Genomic DNA, 22,509 nt, shown 5'->3' on the forward strand with positions numbered 1-22,509 from the left:
GCAGAGCTGTAGAAATGGGAACAGGATTTTCTTTTTGTCTTTTGCTTTCATTTATTCTTGTTAAAAGGGAAACAATTGATTCGGAGTTTAAACACTGTGCTTGCGACTACCAGTTATATAAAGCCAGAGAGAGAGAAAGAGAGAAAGAGAGAGAGAGAGAGAGAGAGAGAGAGAGAGAGAGAGGGAATCATATACTAAATTCTTTCTTGCTTCTCAACTTAAAAGAAAATTCCTGTGAAACCATTTTAGGTCAAATCAGAGCTATCAATCAGTCCCTATCACATTGGTAGACTTTGGTTGGAGAGGAGAAATCTAGCATGTGAGTGAGGTTATGATTCGGGAACTAGCTTTTTGAACTTAGAAAACGTTACTGATGAAAGGTGATCTGTTTTATTCTTAATCTACAATTCACCAGTTATGCAGCTTCAGGAGCTTATTTGAGACAATAAGAATCATGATTCAGGATAAGAATCAGAATAAGGATCATGATGCAAGAATGATTGCTTGCAGGTCTGTCCAACATGAAAGATAATTTTGTGGAATGAATCATTTAAAGACAGTAAGAGTCCATGATGAAACTACACTCTGGAGTTTGAAAAGAGACAGGGCTGCTTTAAGAGAGAAACAGGAAGTTGTAACTAGAAGCCATCTGAATACTAAGCCAAGGCAGACCGCTCCTGAAGTAGCAACTTTAAGTGGCAGTGTTTATTCTGAAATCTTAAGACAGCCAGACTGTCTTAGGCAAATCTTGATAAAATAGTCCTTATCCAGGTTTTTATCTAAGGAATCCCAAGAAGACCGGAGGATGGAGAGACAGCAAAGTTTTATGTTAGAGAAGGATGAGTATCAGTTTCAACATCAGGGAGCGGTGGAGCTGCTTGTCTTTAATTTTTTGCTCATCCTTACCATTTTGACAATCTGGTTATTTAAAAATCATCGATTTCGCTTCTTGCATGAAACCGGAGGAGCAATGGTGTATGGTGAGTGCAGAAATTGTAGGATTGATGTGAAACTTGTTGCTCGGGTGTAATTAGAGACTTGTGCTCAGATGGCAAGTATTGAAACTGGAGAAAATGTGCTGATTGAAATGTCATTAGCTTGATGAAAGGTGCCGCAGCGTAATGAATGCTCATCTCTTTCCAGATGAGCTGCCGAAATTTGCCCTGTCACAAGAGTAAATGTCACAGTCTTGTTCTCACACGGCACACATAATGCAAGTCTGTTGATAGATGCGGATCCATTGTCATGTGGGGAGTCAAACCGTGCAAACTGTTTTTGTAATGACAGATATTGGGAAGTCATGGCTCCGCAGTCACAAGAGCAGCCCATCTTTCACAGGAGGAACTGATAAGCATTATAAAGTTCTAGAAATAACATCATTTAAAAATGTATGGAGTAAATCCTCTTGTCAACTAGCTTCAAGAAGGAAATGTTCAGAAACACACACCACCCCTCCTATTGGAATAATTGTATCCAAATCCATGTTAATTATATGGGCAATGTTTTATTTTCTTATAAGAGTTTCTTTATGCAATACTTTTCATTTCTTAGGCTTATTTCAGACTTTCTAATTTATAATTCTTGTTGTTTTAATGTTATTTGTTATGTACCTTTTTGGGGGTGAGAAGGGGCAAGATGTGGAAAAGCGTTTAACATTTTAAACTCCCAAAATAGTACTCTTTCTGTGCAATTTACCATGTCATGCCTTTCAGAAAGTTGAAAAAAAATGTGACAGAGGTTATCCATACTGTACTCTCATCTTTGAAAGTAAAATGCAAGACACTAGTAGTTTTAAAAACTTACTCACTTTCGCATTACCGTTCTGATCTCAGCCTGGTAATGGATAGGAATTTTGAATATAATGAAAATAGGTGGGGCATTGCTATAATTCATTGCAGAAAATGTACTTTTATATTTTGTTTCCCTCATTTTGGAAGTCTTGAAGCACATTTATATCCCTGAGTTTCAGGGAACAGGATCAATGAACATTTTATATGCTAACCATGTGATGTCCTGATGCGAGATACTTAAGCTAGGAACTAAAAGTTTTAGGCTAAGCAGTATAATTTCTTTCAGGAGACTGATGTGCCGATCCCTTCAGAGCACAGAGTTAAATTCCTTTGTATTGAGGGTCTTAAAGCACAAAAAAAACCTCTCTTTTGAGGGGAAAACACAATCAGGTTGAAGAGAAAGTCAAAGAGAAAGGAAGTGATTCTGTCAGATGTAAAGAAGGCCCTAGGCAGCAGTCATTTGCCCTTCTCCATCAACAGTGAACCACGATCTTTCTTTCTCTAGACTTGGCTAATAAATAATCAATGAGGATATGGGATGTAATCTGAGAAGCCAGAAACAATGTAATTCTTGGCATTAAATTAAAGGGCTATATATGGTTTTGCAAAACAACGCAGATTTTAAAATAATAAACCTTCTTCTAATAGGAAAAGATTTCTTCACAGCACTGCGTTTGATTAAACTATGATTCATTTTGCCAATTTCAGTTTATCTATCATGGAGATACTGTTTTGTAAAACTTTTGATTAAATTTTGGTGATTTATTAAAATTCAACCATTTTCTATACTCACAATACATAAATGCAACTTTTACTTTTGAGCCTGAAAAAAATCCCAGATTACCTTTAATTCTCAAAACTTAATGAAATACTTTTAAGTTGCAGTTGAAGTCATAAAATATTAGCATATTGCTCAATAGGTCAGATAGCATTTCTTTAAATTGCTATTCTTAAGGCTTATGGTTAATAAGAGCGGGAATAAGTTGACTGACTTTTGTTCTTTCAAGAACTTTTTATTTGTAAGTTATTGAAAAGAAATTCTGAAACAATGCAAAGTGAAATGATTATAAAAATTATGAAAACAGGAGTGCTTGCATGGTTGAGTTGGTTAAGCGGCTGACCCTTGATTTCAGCTCAGGTCATGATCTCAGGATCATGAGATTGCCCTGCATTGGGCTCCACACTGAGCGCAGAGTCTGCTTCTTTCTCCATCCCTCTCCAACCCTCTCCCTTTGCCTCTCCCCCACTAGTGCTCTCTCTCTCCCTGAAATAAATAAATAAAACTTTAAAAAATTATGAAAATGTGCATATATATGCATAACTATTCCTTTACTAGAATTCTGAGTATCCTTGAGTTATCTTAAACTATATAAATCAATGAAATACTTTTATTTTAGTGTTTAATTTTTTTGTTGGTATAGAATTATAATTGTTGAAATTTATGGGGATCTTGGAGGTTATCTTCTCTAGCTCCCTCATTTTACAGAGGGAGAAACTAAATCTCAGAACAGTGAAGTAACTTACCCAAAAATGAACAGCCATTCATAGCAAGGTCCATGTGCTTTTATACATCTATACACATGTCTAATAAGGTTGGTTCCTGTTCTTCATAAAAGAGCTCTTACCAATAGTCTCTGAAAATACTCCATATGGAAGGCACTAATGACATATCATATTTCTTCTTCAGGGATGATCTAAATGTTTTACCTGAAATGTTATCACTGACTTTCTGTCAATGATAAAATAGTCTGAGACTACAACAGAGGAACAAGGTTGGACATTCTAATAAACACGTTTAAATGAGAAGGGGAAAGGAAATGACAAGTGAGTGAGGTACCCAGTGCCTAAAAATGCATTTGAAATTCACGAACTGGGAAGGAGTCTTAGAGATGATAATTCCAACATCTTAATATCACAGTCAAGGAAACGAAAACTTATTGAGGTAAAGGCCATGTAATTAGCTGCTGAGTTGGAATTCAACCTCCATCTCTACTAAGACATGCTGCCTTTCTGCTGGTATTCTGCTGAAATGTGTCCTAATATCCTTTAGAAGACACAATAGATGTTAATGCATTTTATCAGTATATGAGGAATCCAACTTAAAAATTCTAAGGAGCAGGGGCTTAGGAAATGAGCAGTTAAAGAAAAGTGAGGGGAAAAGTTATCAAATAGAACATTTAACTGCTCTCTTACAGTTTTGTTAGAAACAATTTCCAAGTTGTTAACATTAAGATGTCAAATGGAGGGTTGTAAAGGCCAAGAAAAATCATGTGTAGTGTTTGGTTTGATTCTGTGTTCATTGGAGATAAATCTGATACTCCAACTACAAATAATCTATTATTGAAAAATATCTTCTTTTTTTTTTTCTTTACATGAAGGGTCCTAAGATGCTTTTGAAAATCAGTGGCAGCATTATAACAATATTTTTACTCCACAAGGAATAGTAATGGGTAATTGTGTCTCATGACATTCTATGGCTCTCATTATTTCAAAATTCAAGGCTTGGAATCTATAACTGGTTTAATAGCTAAGCAACGGTGATATTCCTTTAAATTGGACTAATAGCTTAAATGACTATTAATGGTCAAAATATTGATTGACAGCAGCTGGTGCACTTAGTGCTGCTCACTGAGAGCCCTGTATCTCATGTTCATTGTTCATAAAAGAAAAATTACTCCTTGTTCCTCGATAGCATTAAGAATTTTATTACACATCACTGGGGGCTCTCATACTTTAGAGGACATTCATAATGCTAGACATTTGAGGGTTGGGATCTAAGCTTAGGGACAGAACAATTTAAACCTCTTTGAATTCTATCTTTGATTTTATGGCCTTACAATCTAAGGGACACTCTCTGAACTCATGTGGAAATTGGCTCACTGTTTAGTGGACAGAAGGAAAATTCCACACCACAAAATTTAGATTTTGAATTCATTAAACTGTGTCATATTAAACTATGTAAACTAGGTCTGATCTTCTAACAGTACACTTAGCAATATAATAGGGTCAAATGATTCACTCAATAGCATGTTTTTTTTTTGAAATTTATAGATAATATAGTTACATGATGAGTCACTAAGGTTTTGAAAGCTGTCTTTCTTGAAAAATCCCAGGGCATTAATTTCCTCCTAGCACTCCTTGGAGATTCCTCAGGCTGAAACTGTGCTGCTGCACATGATGTGTCTCCACCCCACTGCTCTGCGGTGCTCTACTCCAGTCCAGCACTGCCTTCTTGGCTGCCAGGCCTGTAAAAGATGTTTATTACCACTTTGCACTCCTCCCCTGCCTGGAAGGCCCTGCTGAGGCTTTGTATGTACTCAAACGTAGTCTGCGTTACAGACAAAGCATGGGATGCTCTTTTGGGGATTTGGAGTTTTAATCCTGATGACTTTCTTTTTTTTATCAGTAGCTAGATGCATTACTTTGGACAAGTGACTTAATCTCTGGCCTTACTTGTCTCATCTGTGAAATGAGGAAGAAATGAAAGCACCCTTCCAGCTGCAAAAGTCCTTCAAAATTTAGGCCAACACTAACTTCAGCCATCAGGCATGGCTCAGCCTCTCCAACCCAAACCAGTAACTTTCTTCCCAGAACCATCCCAGACAGGATTATAGTTAGTGTTATTTCACCACTCTTAGTGCTTCCAGTTCTGCTCTGATTTTGTAATGAGTGCTTAGTAAATCTTATTGAAGTCCTGTCAGAAAGGTAAGGAGAGCAAGTTACACCATCAGAACAGAGAGGGCAGGTTGAGGATTCAGGGGTTTATGGATGCATGTCATGTGAAAATCAGAGTGCTTCTGGTTTAATTTGAAGGGACCTACAGGAAAGGTAATTAGGGTTAAGAGCCCAGTGAATGGATCTTGACCTCCCTTTAGTGTAAAAGGGTTGATTTTAAGGAGATCAGGGCAAGATTTTCCGTGCTGTAAAGTGTTAGCCAAATAAATGTTGAAAAAGTAAAAAAAAAAAAATCAAGGCGTATTTCTGTCTATAGGTCTTCCAAAGTTGATTTTAAGAAAATAAGCTCCTAAACATTCTGTTGAGCTTCTGAATCTCTAAGGAGCTGCAGAGGAAGCCCTGAGTGCAAACTATTGTGGTAACCTCAGAAGATCCTCTCTCAGGGTATTAAAGGCTAAGTAAGAAGTGCACACATCAAGAAAATGAATCTATGATTCAAACTGTTTATGTAGACATATATAGTCTAAGTTGGATTAAGATTTTATAGTTACAAAGTAGAGATATAAAGAACTAACATTTGTGAAACATCTATTACATCAAAATATAATAGTAAAAATAGCTAACACAAATAGCATTTACAATGTGAATTATTTTGTCATAAGGGCTTTATGTATGTTCACTCATTTAATCTTCACAACAACCTTTTTTAGATGGGGAAACTGAGGCACCAAAAGTCAAGTAACCTCCCTAAGGTCACATATCTACAAAATGCCACAGCTGAGGCTCAAACCTTGGTAGTTTGGCTCCATGTGACCACTGGGTATCAAAAACCTGGGTGTGTTTGTGTGTGCGTGTGTGTGTGTTGGGGAGGAGGTAGTATCATTTTCATGTTACAAAAGAGGAAACCAACCCTCAGAGACATGAAATGACTTGCTGGTAACAGGGCTGAGCTTCAAGCCCAGGACCATAAAACCCATGTCCTTTCACACACCTAACCCTAGGAGAGTTGTTATTACTTAATGAATGTCTACTCTATGCCTGGTGATGGTATTTTAGGAAGTTTATAGAAGGAAGAGACTGAGATACCTAACTATAAATATTATTGCTAATCCTTACCACATCCATGCAAAATACAATGATCTTCAGTTTGCATATAAGGACAAAGCAACTCAGAAAATTCACAACTTTGGCCAAGGCTTCACAGAATAATTGGCAAGAAGACCATTTTGAAAGCTAGAGCTCTCAAATTTTGTCCTCTCACCAATGTCTGCTGCTGATGTGTAGTCGGGGGTGAGGAAAAGTTGAGGAAAGGAGGCAAGTAGTAAACTTTTCCTTTTACCTTAAGGCCTCAGAAATATTATCCTATCAGAGCAAAAAGCCCAGCATGGGAAATACAGTGGGAGCAACATTGTGAATGTATGTCCGTGCCAAGAAGCTAGGTTAAAATGTCCCAGGGAGAGGGATGAGGCTGCCCTGGAAACACCTGCTCCAGCATCAGGGAAAGCAGTGTTGCAAGTCCACAGTCACTGTGGTTTTAAATGTCTGTGGCCGTCCGAATGGGTGGGAAGTTACTGTAAATGCCTTATTTTTGCTAATCATGCAAAATAGGCTTTCATCAGATGTTAGTTTAATTGAATTGAATTTTTGGTAAGGACTGAAGGTAGAATCTTTAATTATGACTTTGGGCTCTCCATGCTGTTTGAAACCTGTGTGCATGAGTCTGGTGGCATGGACTTTGACAGAGTTCTGTGCCTGTGATGGCACCCAGAATGGTAGGAACTATTTGTTGTCTTATACAACAGTGCTTCTCAGAGCATCGGCATCACCTGAGAACTTTTTAGAAATGCAGTTATGTGGGCCCCAACCCAGGCCTACTGAGTAGGAAACTTGGGGCACAGTGTAGCCATCTGTGTTTAACAAAACGTCTAGAGATTTCTAATGCACTGAAGTTTGAGAACTACTTCACTAGGAAAATAAAGTTGAACATGGTGGTTTCTAGTTTTGTCTCCTTTACTTTCTTCTGTCTTTTCTCTTTCTCCATTACCCTCCTAAGATGAAAGGAGGGTTGGGAGAAAATCTTCACTTATTAGAGGGTTTCCTACCCCCTTCTGCTCTTTTACTACTTATATTATTTTGTAATATTTTCCCCCTTTGGTTTGAGGAAAAAAATAGATTGTTTTGTGTAAACGTTATAAAATAAGAAGTCATTTTGTTTTAGTCAGTATGGGGCTAGTTAGATATCTCTATCTCTGTATTTCTTCTGTAAACTTCCTAAGATGATTGAAAGGAAGGGTATTAGCTATATACAAGCTGGTGGCTGAAATAGTTTCTAGAGAAAAGTTATCTATAATCCTATGTTGGGAACCCTGGAGTGCTGTGAAATATGTGCTGTGTGTGTGTTGTGTGCGTATGTGTGTTGTTTAGTATACAACAAGGATGGAGAAAAACATTGGACACCCTACCATGGTAGAAGATCTGATGGTCAAGTCTTTCTGTCATTTCCCATGTGACTCTAACATGTGAGAAGATAGAACTTTGAATGAGGCATTCTAAGGTGGGGACAGGTTCATGGACCCCTTTCCACCTTGGAACATCATGGGATACTCTTACTGGCAGGTGCCACAGACCTATTCTGAAACCCTTATAGGATTTTTTTCTTCACCAAAGCAATGAGCCAGCACAAAGCAATAAACTGTGTCCCTTTTAGCAACACCCACACTTTCCTTTAGTCCTTTGAATTTAGAAGATTGGTGGGAGGGCAGAGAAGGAATGAAATCCCTAAATAATCAGAGAGCATTGTATATTTTTACTTTCAATTCTGTCTGTGATTAATCTCAGGGTAAAACTAAAGTGCTAACAGGAAAACATTAGGAAATGAATTTAGCATTTGAAATTCAAACCCATATCTTCTCTCTAAATCACTTCTGATAAAGACTCTGATATGATGCGGGAGGTAGATAACTATCAAGTGAAAAGGGAAAAATTGTGCAGATGACACTTAAAGCCCAATATTTGTGAATACTAACTGGCAGACAGTTAATTGGCGTCCACTGATTGGGCTTCCTTACAATACTTGTCACACCCGTTCCTTCATTATTTCCACATTTCTGAATTGCCAGTTCATATTTTTTGAATCTGGGTGACTGAAATACTATCTTAGATTCCCTGCTTTAAAGAGTCTTCCACTGTAAAAAGTCCTAATAATGGTAAACAATGCTCTTCCTTGGTTTAATTTTATTACTGTCATCTTAAAATTCCTGTACTCAAATTCCTTTGCTAAATTCTTCCTCACCTAAATATAGACAAATTCTGATGTTAACTTCCTCTCCATGTCCTCAGCCTTCATTTCTCCCTTCAGATAATTGTCTCCCAATGCTGTTTCCTTAGCTGAAAAACACAGAAAGTCTTTCTCCCATCAAGAAGCTCCCACCATTCTTTCTCAAGACCTTCTTGCCAGGGGCGCCTGGGTGGCTCAGTCGTTAAGTGTCTGCCTTTGGCTCAGGGCGTGATCCCAGGTCCCTGGAATCGAGCCCCGCATCGGGCTCCATGCTCCACTGGAAGCCTGCTTCTTCCTCTGCCACTCCCCCTGCTTGTGTTCCCTCTCTCACTGGCTGTCTCTCTCTCTGTCAAATAAATAAATAAAATCTTTAAAAAAAAAAAAAAAAGACCTTCTTGCCAACTATCTCTCCCTCTTGAACACCCTTTCTGTTTCTCAGCTGTGCTGGGGCCCTTGATCTCAGCTGCCCTAGTCAGCCATCCCAAACTGCTTGATGTGTCTGAATAGCACCATGCTCATTGATTTCTGAATACTTCTTTCTAGAAACTCCTTGCCCTCTATTCTACCTGGAGAATTTCTACACATCCTTAAGAACCCTATGTGTGAGGTCTTCCCTAACACTGGGTGGTGGAGTTTTAGTCGGTCTTTCCTTTAGGGTTCCTCAGGACTTTATACATTCACTTGTTTAAAAAAATAGTTTGTATCTATTAGGGTGCATTCAGTTGCTAATAACAGAAACCTTGACTGAAACAGACTTAAGCAATAAAGACATTTGTTATCTCCTATAAATAGAAATCCAGAGAAGCATAGTCTTCAGGGCTGGTTGATTCAGCAGCCCGTTATTGTCATCAAGGAGCCAGGTTTTTTCCTTTTCTTCCCTATGCTATTCCCAGTGCTGACTTTAACATCAGGACTAAGGTGAGTATGGAAGTTCCTGGTATCCTAACCAGGCCCAGTAATATCCTGAGGAAGAAGAGAGCTCATCGATCCTCTCTCTCTCTCTCTCTTAGGATATCAAAGCTTTTCTAAGAAGCCTCCTAGCCAGCTTCCCTTCACTTTTTATTGACCAGAATAGAGGCACATGCCATTCTAGTACCAATTACCAGCAAGGTGAATGGGAATACCTTTGGAGCTGAGGGAGAAGTCCGCTTACTATCAGTACATAGCTGTATGAGGAGAGGTGGATAGCTGAACAAATCACGGCTTTGTTGGGAAAAAGGGGGCGGGGAACGGATGCCGGGTTGGCAATCAACAGTGTCTGATACACTAATCAAGCTGATATATAATATATAGTTTAAGGATTTATCTTCTTGTTTTAGTAAGGGGCAATGGTTCATTTATCTAGATTATTCTTGGTAGCCACTCCATGCCTATAGAATGAAAGAACTACAAAACTCAGTTCTTCTTCAGTCTTCACATATTAACTATGTCCATTTGCCTTAGGCTTCTATATTCTCTTTAATACCGTGTAGCATTTAAATATATACCCATGGACTAGTCTGATTAGATACATGTGTATAGATGGGCTTGTTGCATTGTGTGACTCCAGGGGAGTACCACTCCTACAGAAAAAGAATCTAAAGGGAGGCTGCTGGGCTGTGCCACGCAGTGTGGCAGTGTGTGTGATAGTGTATGAACACAGTCATAGGACTAAACATAGCCAGAGAGATTTTGTGTTTTCAGAACCATTCTGTGATCTGTTTCATTATATATAAATATAATCATTATATATAAAATAAATCCCCATCCATATTCCTCTAAGAAAGGCCCCTTTAGGAAAACGCTTCATCGTCATGTAGAATGACTGTCAATAAGATGCTGGGGGATTGGTTATGAAATGCAGGCTTAATAGAAGAACTTAGGAAATACTCGTACCTTATTCTTAATGGAAATCAGTATCACAGATTGGGAAAGAGGTCAGGCCTGGCAGAATTAAAATATTTTAATCTTTTAGCATTAGGGCTGTATTTTATTCATTTTTATAATTCTCCCAAGTCTCAGAGCAATGCCTTGTGCGTCTGTGGCATGAAAGCAGAATGAGGGAGGGAGAGAGGGAAGTTTTCTTACATTTTAAATGTGGGAAATGAAGTGAAACCAGTCCAGAAATATAGGGCTCATATTCCTAAATGTTTTTCATTTTGAGTACCCATGAGGCTCTTCCTTCCTTCCTTCTTCCTCCTTTCTTCTACTGCTGACAACATCGTGTCAGTTGCCTGTCAGGCATCTGCTATGGGCGACATACTGCAAAGTTCTGCAAGGACTGGAACATCACAGCATTCCTTACATGTGACATTTTAAAATGTTGGTCACTGAGCAACTACATAAACTTGGAAGATCCTTTTCTTCTTGACTCCAAGGGAGTTTGTGGACTTAGAGAAAGTTGGGTTACAATTCTTCCTAAAGTGTGGCTTTTCTGAAGGACAAAGAGATGAAGAATAGCACAGGGTCTCTGTCCTAAACAGTCTCATTGTCTAGCGTTGGAGACAAAGCTAAGGTCTGCAAAGCAAGGTTGAACAATGTAAGCCTTTATAAAATTGGGCCATAAAGGGTGTGGTTTAAACTGTAAGTGCTGTAAGAACTCAAAGACGAGGGAATTCATTGAGCACAGGCTGCATCAGAGCATGGACCCCCACAGGTGGAACTTGAGATGGAACTTGTAGGACTATGAGTGCTTTAGGAATGAAGCATATTGTCAAAGCTCCCTCCTGGGGCTTGTATGCTATTAGGGCACTAGAGAGCACATCTATACTACTGCTGTCCTAGTTGCCCAAATGCCCAAACATGTAGGGGCAGGGGATGCATATGGACTAAAGTTTTTGCTTGGAGAAGATCATGCCACCAGCTAGCTAGGGGGCAAAGCTCAGGGAAGTGTCATGCTTATGAGATTATAACCTAGAACCAGGCCTGTGCATAGTATTGCTTTGCTGGGACAAGCTGCCTCTTTTTCTCCTGGGAAGGTAAGGCTGGCACTCGTGGCTTACCGATGAGAATGGTTGTTTGTGTCCATAAACTGTGGCAGCCAGTCTCTTCTTTCCTTCTGTGTGCAGGTGGTTGGTGCTTTCTTTATCCTATACCTTTGTGGGGGTTTACAAACAACTTTTTTCAATAGCATTTTTTTTTCCTATTAGAAGTCCTACTTTATCTGTCACCTACTTTCAAACAATATTGTGCTGGAGTGCATTAATTCAATGCTCCATATTCGTTTCCACATATGGCTAAAGCGCTGAGTGGACATTTGGCTGTTAGAAGCATTGTCAGACTCTATGGGTGGGTGTCTGGCTTTAGACATTAAGGATCTTCCAGCCGCTGCTACTGCAGTGGGGGCGCACAAATGGGCCTACGTGTTTGTTAACTGAGTGCACTGTGCAGCTGCACGTGGTCTTCACATTGTGTCAGGATGTTGCTGCCTCTCGAGACTTGGGGTGAGGAGAAACAGGACTAGAGCCTTTTGTCAAGTGTGTTAATTTGGGTCCTCTGAGAAGCGGACACTGGGAAGAAATTAGTTATGTGAAAGATTTCTCTTTTGAAATCGTTTTTGAGGGAAAATGGGGAGAGAGCTTTTGGATGCTGAGACAGCTGTCAGATCTTGGTGCAGCTGCAGCCCCTGTAGAGGGAGGGGGTAGGGGGAATGCAGGTAGGAAAAGGTTTATGTTATGGCACAATTCTAAAAAACGTTTAGCAAGGCTGATGGGGCATCCTTTTTTTTTTTAATATTTATTTTATTTATTTGACAGAGAGACAGCCAGCAAGAGAGGGAACACAAGCAGGGGGAGTGGCAAAGGAAGAAGCAGGCTCCCAGCAGAGGAGCCCAATGTGGGGCTTGATCCCAGAATACCGGGATCACACCCTGAGCCAAAGGCAGATGCTTAACGACTGAACCACCCAGACGCCCCTGATGGGGCATCCTTAAGCCATGGTGACCCTTCAGAGCAGCCCCACCTCCATGCCTTGGTACCCCTACTGAACTCAGTCATTGGCTGGCCTCAGTGAATTTGGTCATGGACTCCAGAGCACAGTAGCTGAGACCATCAATCGACTGCAGTCCTGAGAGTGGGAGATCTGTCTGAGAGATGCATTGTCATGGCCATTACATCTGGTCATCTCTGGTGGCAGGCAGCTTACTCCATTTACTCCAGTGTGCCTCTTGTTGAAAGCTGGGACCATAGCTGGTACAAAGGTTCAGGCAGGGCCATATAGGTTTTGCGGGTGTGTATGACTGTAACCACAGGGGCTGAGGGACTAGGCACTCATTATGACAAATAATTGAGTTCTCTGCTTGGGAAAAAACAGTGGACACTTCATATTTACTTGTTTTGCACTGAAAGCATATTGCAAAAATAAGTGGCTCACGTTCTGGGAATTTTGAATAGTATTAATATAGGTTCTCTCTATTCAGGCCCCATGCAGATAGTGTCTTGTGCTTCCCTTACTTATATCCCACTTGAATAGAAAGCACAGGTCATAGAATCACTCATGGTACCTGCCAAATAACTTAGAAAGTGAGTCCTTCCTAGACAAAGAGTGTTGCCAAAGTGTTTTTCTTCACAGGCACCCTAAACCACTTGCAGTGTAGATAATGTGTTTTCCCTTCCTTTCCTGACTAGTTTTATTGTAATCGTTTGATATGGCATATGAAAGTCTGCCCACTGTCCTATGGTGGATCAAGCACTCATGGTGGTTATGTATCCATCACTTATGTTCTCTTGTTAACAAAGGTTAGGATACAATATTTCCACTATGATGGGGGAGTGGGCCAAATACTGAAGCTGGAATGAGGTAAAAATATTCTTGAAAGAATATCTGTTTTTATTCTCACCCATCATTCTCTTTAGTTCTCCACATTGTTGCCAAAGTGACAGCACTTACATAAAAATTTTATTGTTTTACTCTCCTACCTAAAATATTTCAATAGTTCTATATTACCATTGAGTTAAAAATAAAAACTTTTTAGAATGACCATGGAAATTTATGACTTGGCCTCTGCCTCTGGTCTGTAGCCTAGAGTCCTCAACCTCTCTCTTTCTCTATCTGTTATCTATCTATCTATCTATCTATCTATCTATCTATCTATCTATCATCTATCTCATTTTTCAGTCCCTCCATTTATTCTCTTCTCACACCACTACTGACTCTCTAAATCCACCAGGTTTCGTAAGTCTGTCTGTATTTATACATAATCTCCAGTAGGTTATGCTGGTGATGGTTAACACATTAACACTAAAACTTCAGTGACGCTGCAACAGAAGTTAACTTTTCACTCACATATAGTCCACTGTAGATATTCCTGGTTGGCAGATGGCTTTCCCCTACCTGGTATCTCAGGGACCAAGGCTCCTTCAGTCTGGTGACTCTGTCTACCTGTAGGGCCTTTGTTTCCTCCCCATGTATCTGATAGATGGGGAAGGAGAAGGGGAAAACTCACTTACTTATTCAAAGCTGAGCTCCAGAAGTGGCACATGTTACTTTTGCTTATATTCCATTGGTGAGAACCCAACCTGACATAAGACAGTGAGGAAATACAATCTCTGGCTGAACATCCACTTTCCTGACAACTATGCTACACATTGGTGAACATAAACCCTGGGGATCTTTTAGCCATCTCTGCTGTTATGTACTGCCACCCACATGTGCAACCTATGTCCTGACTTAGTCCCTGATTCAGCTTATCTAGACAAACCCTATATGACCTTTTAAGATTCATCTAAAGCTTTGCATCATTCAAAGGGCTTTGGAGTGTTTTCTCTCTGTACTCACATAACACAGAGGGCTTACCGGATGTCATAGCACATGTCACATTGTATTATAATTGTTTGCTTTAGGGTTTGCATTTTATAAACTTGAGCTCCTATAGGACTGGGACTATAGTTTTATATTAAGTCTAGAAATGTACAAAATATGCACCCAACAAATTATTAAGTAAACAAAACGCTATTAGGTGACTAGACTCACAAGAGTAATAAAACCTTCAACATTTGATATTTTAAAGAGTGGATTGTGGATTTATCCTAAAACACATAAATCAGTCCTAATTTTAAATTGAGGAATGGATAGGCCTCTGAAGTTTCTTTGCTATTTATTAATAAATCCATAATATTAGGAGAGTTTACAGTTATCAGATTACCATGAGTATCCTAACACGTAAGTATGTAAACTTAAAAGTCAAGGATTGTTACCTGGATTCAACTCTTCACTGAAAGGAATGTATCTTTAGAATGCATTTGCTGCAGGTAAACAGAAACTTGATTCAAAGTTGTTTGAAAAATTAAAGAGTGTATTGTATCACATAACAAGTAGTCTAAAAGTAGGGTACCTCCAGAATAGGTTGATTCAGTGGTTCAGTGAAGTCATCAGGACCTAGTTCTGTTTGTAGCTTGGACCTTAGATTCTCAGTAGATTGACCATGCCCTTGGACTGAGTCCCTCAAGGTCACAAGATATCTGCCAGGAAAAACAAAAAAAAAAAAGAAGGTGGGGAGCAAATTGCCTTTGTCATGTCCCAAAAGAGAAAACAAGAACACCTCTCTCCCAACCAGGGTATATAAGTGCTTCCTTTTAGTTTGATGGCACTGTTTTAGATATGTGCTGATTTGTGGACCAAAACTTTCTGAGAAATTTGATCTCCTGACTGATTAGATTACTCAGTATCTATTAAAGAGCAGAGGTTTTCTTGAAGCACTTGGTTGAGTAGAAGAAGTGGGTAGCTTTTCTCTCCAAAATTTGTGGCTCCATTAGGAAGGAAAAACAGGGGAATATGTGCTGGATATTCAAGCAATTGTGTCCACACCACAAATACCTTAATGCAATTTATTGAACTGGTATCTATAGAAGAGTGAACAATTTTCTAAGAGTGAACAATTTTTTAAGCCAAGTGATGACATAACCTTTTCTCTTGCCACTTCTACAAGTTCAAAATCATATATTTAAAAGCATCCAATAGTGAACATTTTAGATTCAGTTCCTCCAATGCAACTGTTTATTCTTTATTCTAGGCCTCATAATGGGATTAATCTTACGATATGCTACAGCACCAACAGATATTGAAAGTGGAACTGTGTATGATTGTGGAAAACTGACCTTCAGTCCATCAACTCTGCTGATTAATATCACTGACCAAGTTTATGAATATAAATACAAAAGAGAAATAAGCCAGCATAACATCAATCCTCACCAAGGCAATGCTATACTTGAAAAGGTAAGGATTCCATCTGGTCATATATTTTTCTTTAAATAATTGAGCCATCATATGTAATATATTAACACATTTGTCCTTTTTAAACACCACACTATTGGGCCAATTTAGTTGACGCCTTAGTCAACTAAGTTGTTGGTAATTCATGATACTTGTTTCAAGTTTGTTTGTTTGTTTTAAGAGAGAGAGAGTGAGTGGGGGAGGGCAGAGGGAGAGGGAGAGACAGAGAGAGAGAGAGACAGAATCTTAAGTAGACTGTGCGCCCACGACAGAGCCTGACTTGGGTCTCAATTTCATGATCCTGAGAACATGACCTGAGCCGAAATCAGGAGTCAGACACTTAAACCAACTGAGCCACCCAAGTGTCCCTACTTGTTTCAAGTTTTTACTCATGTGTTCTAAGTGCCATTGTATATATTGCCAGCTGGCTACTCAGATCAAATCTCCCTTAAGTCAAAAGGAATATAGAGGGGAGTGAAAAAATTTGCATGTGTAAACCTTGTTTTAGGATGACTGGCTTTTGGCTGCCAACACAAATCACTGGCCACTTGGCTGTTTATAAATACACTGACACACAGTCAATCTCAAGAGATCTTTACTCCACCAGTTTAGTTAGGAAATCTTAGGTAGGAAAAAAGAAAAATTGTGAAGTGACCCATCTTTTAAAAATGGTTTTATTTTTGCAAATTTAGTGAACTGTTTCAGTTATTGGAAGGGAGTTTCCTTCTGCTCTTAGGACTCTGGGTCAGAAAACAGAAAAGATTATCTCTTTTTTTTTTTTAATATTTATTTATTTTACTTTGAGAGAGAGAGAAGGGGGTGGGGCAAAGGGAGAGGGAGAGAGAGTCTTTTTTTTTTTTAAGATTTTAATTTATTTATCAGAAAGAAAGAGAGAGTGCACAAACAGGGGAGTGGCACGCAGAGGGAGAAGCAGGCTCTCTGCTGAGCAAGGAGCCTGATGCAGGACTCAATCCCAGGACCCTGGGATCATGACCTGAACCAAAGGCAGATGCCTAACTGACTGAGCCACCCAGGTGTCCCAAGGGAGAGAGAGTCTTAAGCAGACTCCACACGGAGCAGATGACTGATGGGATGGGGGCCTGAATGCCACACCTCTGAGATCAGGACTTGAGCCAAAACCAAGAGTCCAATGTTTAACTGACTGGTCTACCCAGGTACCCCAAGATTACCTATTATAGTGTGTTATGCATGCTGATCAGTCCGTGGAATAAGGAATAAGTGAATTTGTGTTTAACAATACAAGTACATGTAAGAACCAGGATCTTATGTGACTCATTCCAGAACATTTTGAGTCGGACTTGAGAGCTTCCTTGATATTAGGGAAGTTTGTTTTAGCACTTTCACTCACACAGATTTAGTTTTCTTTTAATATATAGATATTTGTTTCCATTTTGAGAGTTTTGGGGTAGGAGGTGAGATACTTGGTCTGTCATTTTTCCTCATTCAAGACTGATAATTTTTAATGTTTTTTTTTTCCACGTTATCGTCCACTAGCACATTTCTAGATTAACTTCCTTCTAGCACTTGATGAAGGCTCAAGAAAGTCAAACTAATTATAATATTAGCCTAAATCAGACTTAGGAAAGTGAATTGAAACATGTGAAAAGCAAATTAAATAATGTGTTTCTGAAATAAATAGAAGCAACTTCTAGATCTTCTGCTGTTTTGGATGATTTCTTCCACATGATTCTTTCTGTTGTATGTGCACATGGGTAATAGAAAATTATACCTTGAAATAAATAATTTTTAAATGACTTTGTTGGCAGCATAGGATTTTAATCAAAACATACTCTTCAGTTTTACCTCTGGTTAGCACCTGGACATAAATTTAGTATTTATTTTTAAAGTATTTATTTACCTCTTCACTCTCTTACTTATTTTTATCTGCATTTCTAAGCAACACTATTTCACCGAACAGGTTGACCCCCAAAGATGCTGAAAATTATCTCTATTACTATAGCAATTTTTTTCCTAGCAGGATTGCCAGTAATTGATCAGAAATTTTGTTATTATGTTATTGACATATTGATTCCTTTACCAGCAGCCAAACTCCAGCGTTTACTTTGAAAAACTAAGGCAAGAGTTAGAGAAAATGTCCAAGTTGCTGGGGCCTTCTTGTTTTTTTCACTCAGTAAATTATGAATTCTATACATTAAAAGTTTAACTGACCTTGAATGTCTCAAGTATTTTCTAGATTAATGTCTAAATCATGTGACTCATTTGTCATAATTAGGATTTGTCCCTCCAGGCATCTGAGGTTGGCAATAGGCAACTCAGTACCCAGAGTAAATCCTTCCCTCATTGCTGGTGGAGAAAGAGGCATTCACTGGTACACTTAACAATATTAGATGACTTTAAGTGGAAAGGATCTTGTTATAAATGTCCAGAGTATATTTTATTGCACATTTGTGTCTTATATGTCAATGTTGGAGGGGGAGGTGCCTAGTTAGTCTGCAAAAAATAAAAAACCCATAGTCTGTCTTTCTTATTGGGAATTCTCCACTGCACTCAGCTATTCATATCAATCAATTATTTAACCAATCTATGTCAGATGCAAAAGAATTCCAAAAAAGGGTTCATTCATTGGATGCCTTATAAGGAGGTAACAGTGAAATGGGAAATAAATTCAGGACCAGATAAATCTTCTCTATATCATTAGTAAGTTCCTTGAAGTCCAAGTTTCTTATTTGTGAAGTAGAGGGATTAGAACTATTTTGTAGGGTTGTTTTACTATTTAAATGAGATGATGTATCTCATGAGTCTGGCTCCCACGAGACCCTTTACATTGCACTGCTATTACTGTCTCTGCTATTCTTACCTCTGCCACTTCTACCACCACCAGTACCATCACCACTGCACTACCTCCAACACCAATGTTATCGTTGCTGCTACAAGATAATGTTTAAATGCTTAATAAATGCCAGGGATTAAGGAAATATGTGGGTTTTTTCATTCATTTAACATTTGTTGGGGAGAAAAGATCAATATATTATATATACCTGTACATAATTCAGTTCTATATTATATCACATAGATTGTGAGACTATAAGTTACCATCTGCCAAGCTTGTTTCAGTTATGCTCAATACATATGGAAGTGTAGAAAAGAAAAAAATATTTTCACTTAAAGATTAATGAAAATAATATTTTCCTATACATTATGAACATTCGATGATCTCAAAGCAAGCTTCTGGGAAAATAAAGCTAGATTGTATTGCTTTGTATTTAATTAATGTTTCCAACACCATCAGTCGTTCTGTGGACCCAAGATATGTTTAATTAGTTTTAGCTGAGTGGGCCTATATTCTGTTACATGATGGCTTTACATTAATTTGTTATGTACTATCTAGGAACACCAAAATGTCTGCTAAGAATTTCTGAATTTCATATCAGTAGGAAGTTTAAAACTTGCTTTTGAAGAGCAGGTGATTCTCCATCACTCATTCATTCGTTCTTTCAACACAAATGAATTGAGTGAGTCCCATCAGTTTCAGTTCTGAAGTAATTGTCTCAAGGAGTTTAATAATGAATCAGGAAAACACAACAAATAAATAAATGAGTAAATACACCACAAAGCTGGTACTTAGGGAGGGGGGACAAGTACCACAGGCACTCAGGAAGGACAATTATTTTATTAGGGTGATAGGAAAGATTTCAAAGAAAGATAGTCGATTGACTCTGGTAGTGATGACATATATAATGTGTGGAGGTGGAAGTCATTATAAGCAAAGGCAAAAACATGATAGGGAAGTGGAAAAAAGGGGTAGAGAATATTCCAAGAAAGAAAAACATTTCCAACTTGTTGAAGTATGGAAAACGAATGAAACATAGGGCTAGAAATAAGGGCAAAACTTGATTACAGAAGGCCTTGAATGCCAGGTTGAATAATGCACACTCTATTTGTCAGTGAAAGTGTGTTTTGTTGACAAAAGCAAAGGGATATTTTGCCTGCTATGTAGAGGGTAGAGAGTGAAAGCAAGCAGACAATTGAGGCCTAAGCTTGGATGGTAACCAAGGGGCAAATGGAAAAGAAGCAAGGAAAGAAGATGCTGTAGAATTTGGACTTATTGGGCATGAGAAAGGAGAGTGACTTACTCTGATACCAGGTCTTGTAGGTTCACAGAGCTGGTAGGGCAGAAATGGGGAAGTTAGAAGTTAGGGGAAGGAGCTGGTTAGGGGAAAATCACAATTAGTTTAAGATTGATGAATGAATAAATCAATCTAATCTCATCACTAATTTATCTATTATTGATTTAACACATTGTTTTTACGATATTGAGTTGGAAGAGTCAGCAGGCCATTTGGCTGGAAAGGTCTTGCAGATCTAGTCCACTTCCAAAGAGTTGTCAGCACAGTTAAATTTATACTTCCTATCGTTCATAAATCACTTGACTGTAATGTGAAAAGTCAAAGGAAACTACCCAGTGAAAATTATGCCAAGTCTTCACTTCCTGTGTGACAAGTGACACTATCATTTGGTCAGGGAAGTTATTTTGGAGTAAGTTACCGCGCTGAGTAATCAGACCTGTCTGCTGTTTCAATAAAGAGTATTGCTAGGCTGCACATAGGTCACACTGAGGCTATTATCAATTGTGTTGGTAATACTTTATATTTTAGAGATATTTTAAGAAAGCCTTTATAGCAACAGCTAATCATGTGACTTTTATAAATATTTTGTATTTATAGCATTAAAACCTCAGTGTCTTAATTTATTCTCACTGTCCAACTTCTTCTAATGGTAATTTAGACTTTTGTAGTTCAGAGTCTTAATTCTTATGTATTTATTTGCAAACTATTTTCGTTCTTTCCAGTCTTTCCCTTTGCTTGATTATTCTGGTTTCAGAGGCCAGAGGGCCAAGCTCTTCTGGTAACAGGAACTGCTTGATCAGAGTCACTGGACCATGAGATAAATATGTCCAGTTAATGCTAGGATACTTTTGGGAAGAATAAGACAGGAAAGAAACCTCCTCTAAAATTGCTCTCAGCACAGTGAGAGAAGCAAGCATCACAATAGATCAGCACTTTGGGTCTCGAAAAACATTTGTAGAATATTATCAATTATTCCTCTATTCTATAGAGAACAGGGATTCATGACCTATGTTTCTCTATTGTGACAAGTCTTAGATCATACAACAGGAACCTGGGGGAATCTCAAACTTGGCAGTGAATGGGATAGGCTGTTTGAATAGACTTAGCTACTTTCATCCTAAATCTTACTATTGTTACTGAAGAAACTTACGATTTTTTTTTCCATCTTAGGTGTTTTTTTCAACATTTATCCAACTTTCTTTTCAAAAATTTGGCCTGAGAAATGATTTCAAAATGTCTCAAGACTCTAAGTATTCCATTTGGGTTGTTTTTGCCTTTTTTCTCCCCTGTGAAGGTATTTTTATTTAATTAATTTTTATTTTTTCTAGTTTTATTGAGATATAATCAACATATAAGTTTGTATTAGTTTAGGGTGTACAACATAATGATTCGATATATGTATGTATTGTGAAATGATTACCACAATAAGTTTAGTTACCATCCATTATCTCACATACTTTTTTCTTGTGATAAAAACTTTTAAGATCTACTTTTAGAAACTTTCACATATACAGTATAATATTATGAACTATAGTCACCATGCTGTACATTACATCCCTGGGACTTATTTATCTTATAACTGCCAGTTTGTATCTTGTGACCACATTCACCCATTTCCCCCACCCTTCACCTCTCACCTCTGGCAACCACCAGTCTGTTCTCTGTTTCCGAGTTCATTTTTTCAGATTTGGCATAAGTGAGATCTTACAGTATTTGTCTTTTTTACCTTATTTCACTTAGCATAATGTTCTCAAGGTCAATTCATGTTGTCACAAATAGCAGGATTTCCTTCTTTTTTTAGCTGAATAATATCTGTATGTGTGTGTGTGTGTGTGTGTGTGTGTGTGCGCGCGCTCATCACATTTCTTCATCCATGCATTCATTGATGGACACTTAGTTTGTTTTCGTATCTTTGTTATTGTAAATAATGTAAATAAGTGTAAATACTAATATTATAAATAATGTTGTAATGAACATGAAAGGGCAGATATCTTGTGGAGATGTTAATTTCAACTCCTTTGGCTATATACCCAGAAGTGAGATTATTGGATCATATGGTAACTCTAATTTTAATTTTTTGAGGAAATACCGTATTTTTGGCCACAGTGGGTGCATCAGTTTACATTCCCACCAACAATGCATGAGGATTGCTTTTTCTTCACATCCTCGCCAACACTTATATCTTGTTTTTTTAAATAATAGTCATTCTAACAGGTGGGAAGTGATATCTCGTAGCTTTGATTTACATTTCTCTGATGATTGGTTCCATTTGGTTATAATTTAGTCATTGAATTTATTTTCTTCATTCATTTAGTCATTCAACAAATATTTATTTATTGGGCATTCATCCTATGCCAGGCACTTGTTTTAGGTGCTGCAAGGACGGTAGTGAACGAAACAAAGTCCTTCTCATGCAGCTTAGATTCTAGGGTAGAGATAGACAAGGGACAGTTTAGCACAGTCATTTATA

The 22,509-nt window shown here is 38.2% G+C and overlaps 1 protein-coding gene across 4 annotated transcripts in view; it reads left to right on the forward strand.

Annotated features, from left to right (window-relative positions):
- Positions 1–643: 643 nt before the first annotated feature.
- Positions 644–22,509, forward strand: part of SLC9A9 (solute carrier family 9 member A9) — a 550,759-nt gene continuing 528,893 nt past the window's right edge. For all 4 annotated transcript variants that reach the window (XR_572657.2, XM_008707677.2, XM_008707671.2 and 1 more), the window contains exons 1-2: positions 644–980; positions 15,731–15,933. Coding sequence is in view for 3 of the 4 variants with exons in the window: in XM_008707677.2 (XP_008705899.2) it covers positions 806–980; positions 15,731–15,933 (378 nt within the window). In the remaining variant the exon portion in view is untranslated. The remainder of the gene's footprint in view (positions 981–15,730; positions 15,934–22,509) is intronic.

Source organism: Ursus maritimus, unplaced genomic scaffold, assembly GCF_017311325.1.
Source record: "Ursus maritimus isolate PB19 unplaced genomic scaffold, ASM1731132v1 scaffold_20, whole genome shotgun sequence".
Classification (NCBI taxonomy): Eukaryota; Metazoa; Chordata; class Mammalia; order Carnivora; family Ursidae; genus Ursus; species Ursus maritimus.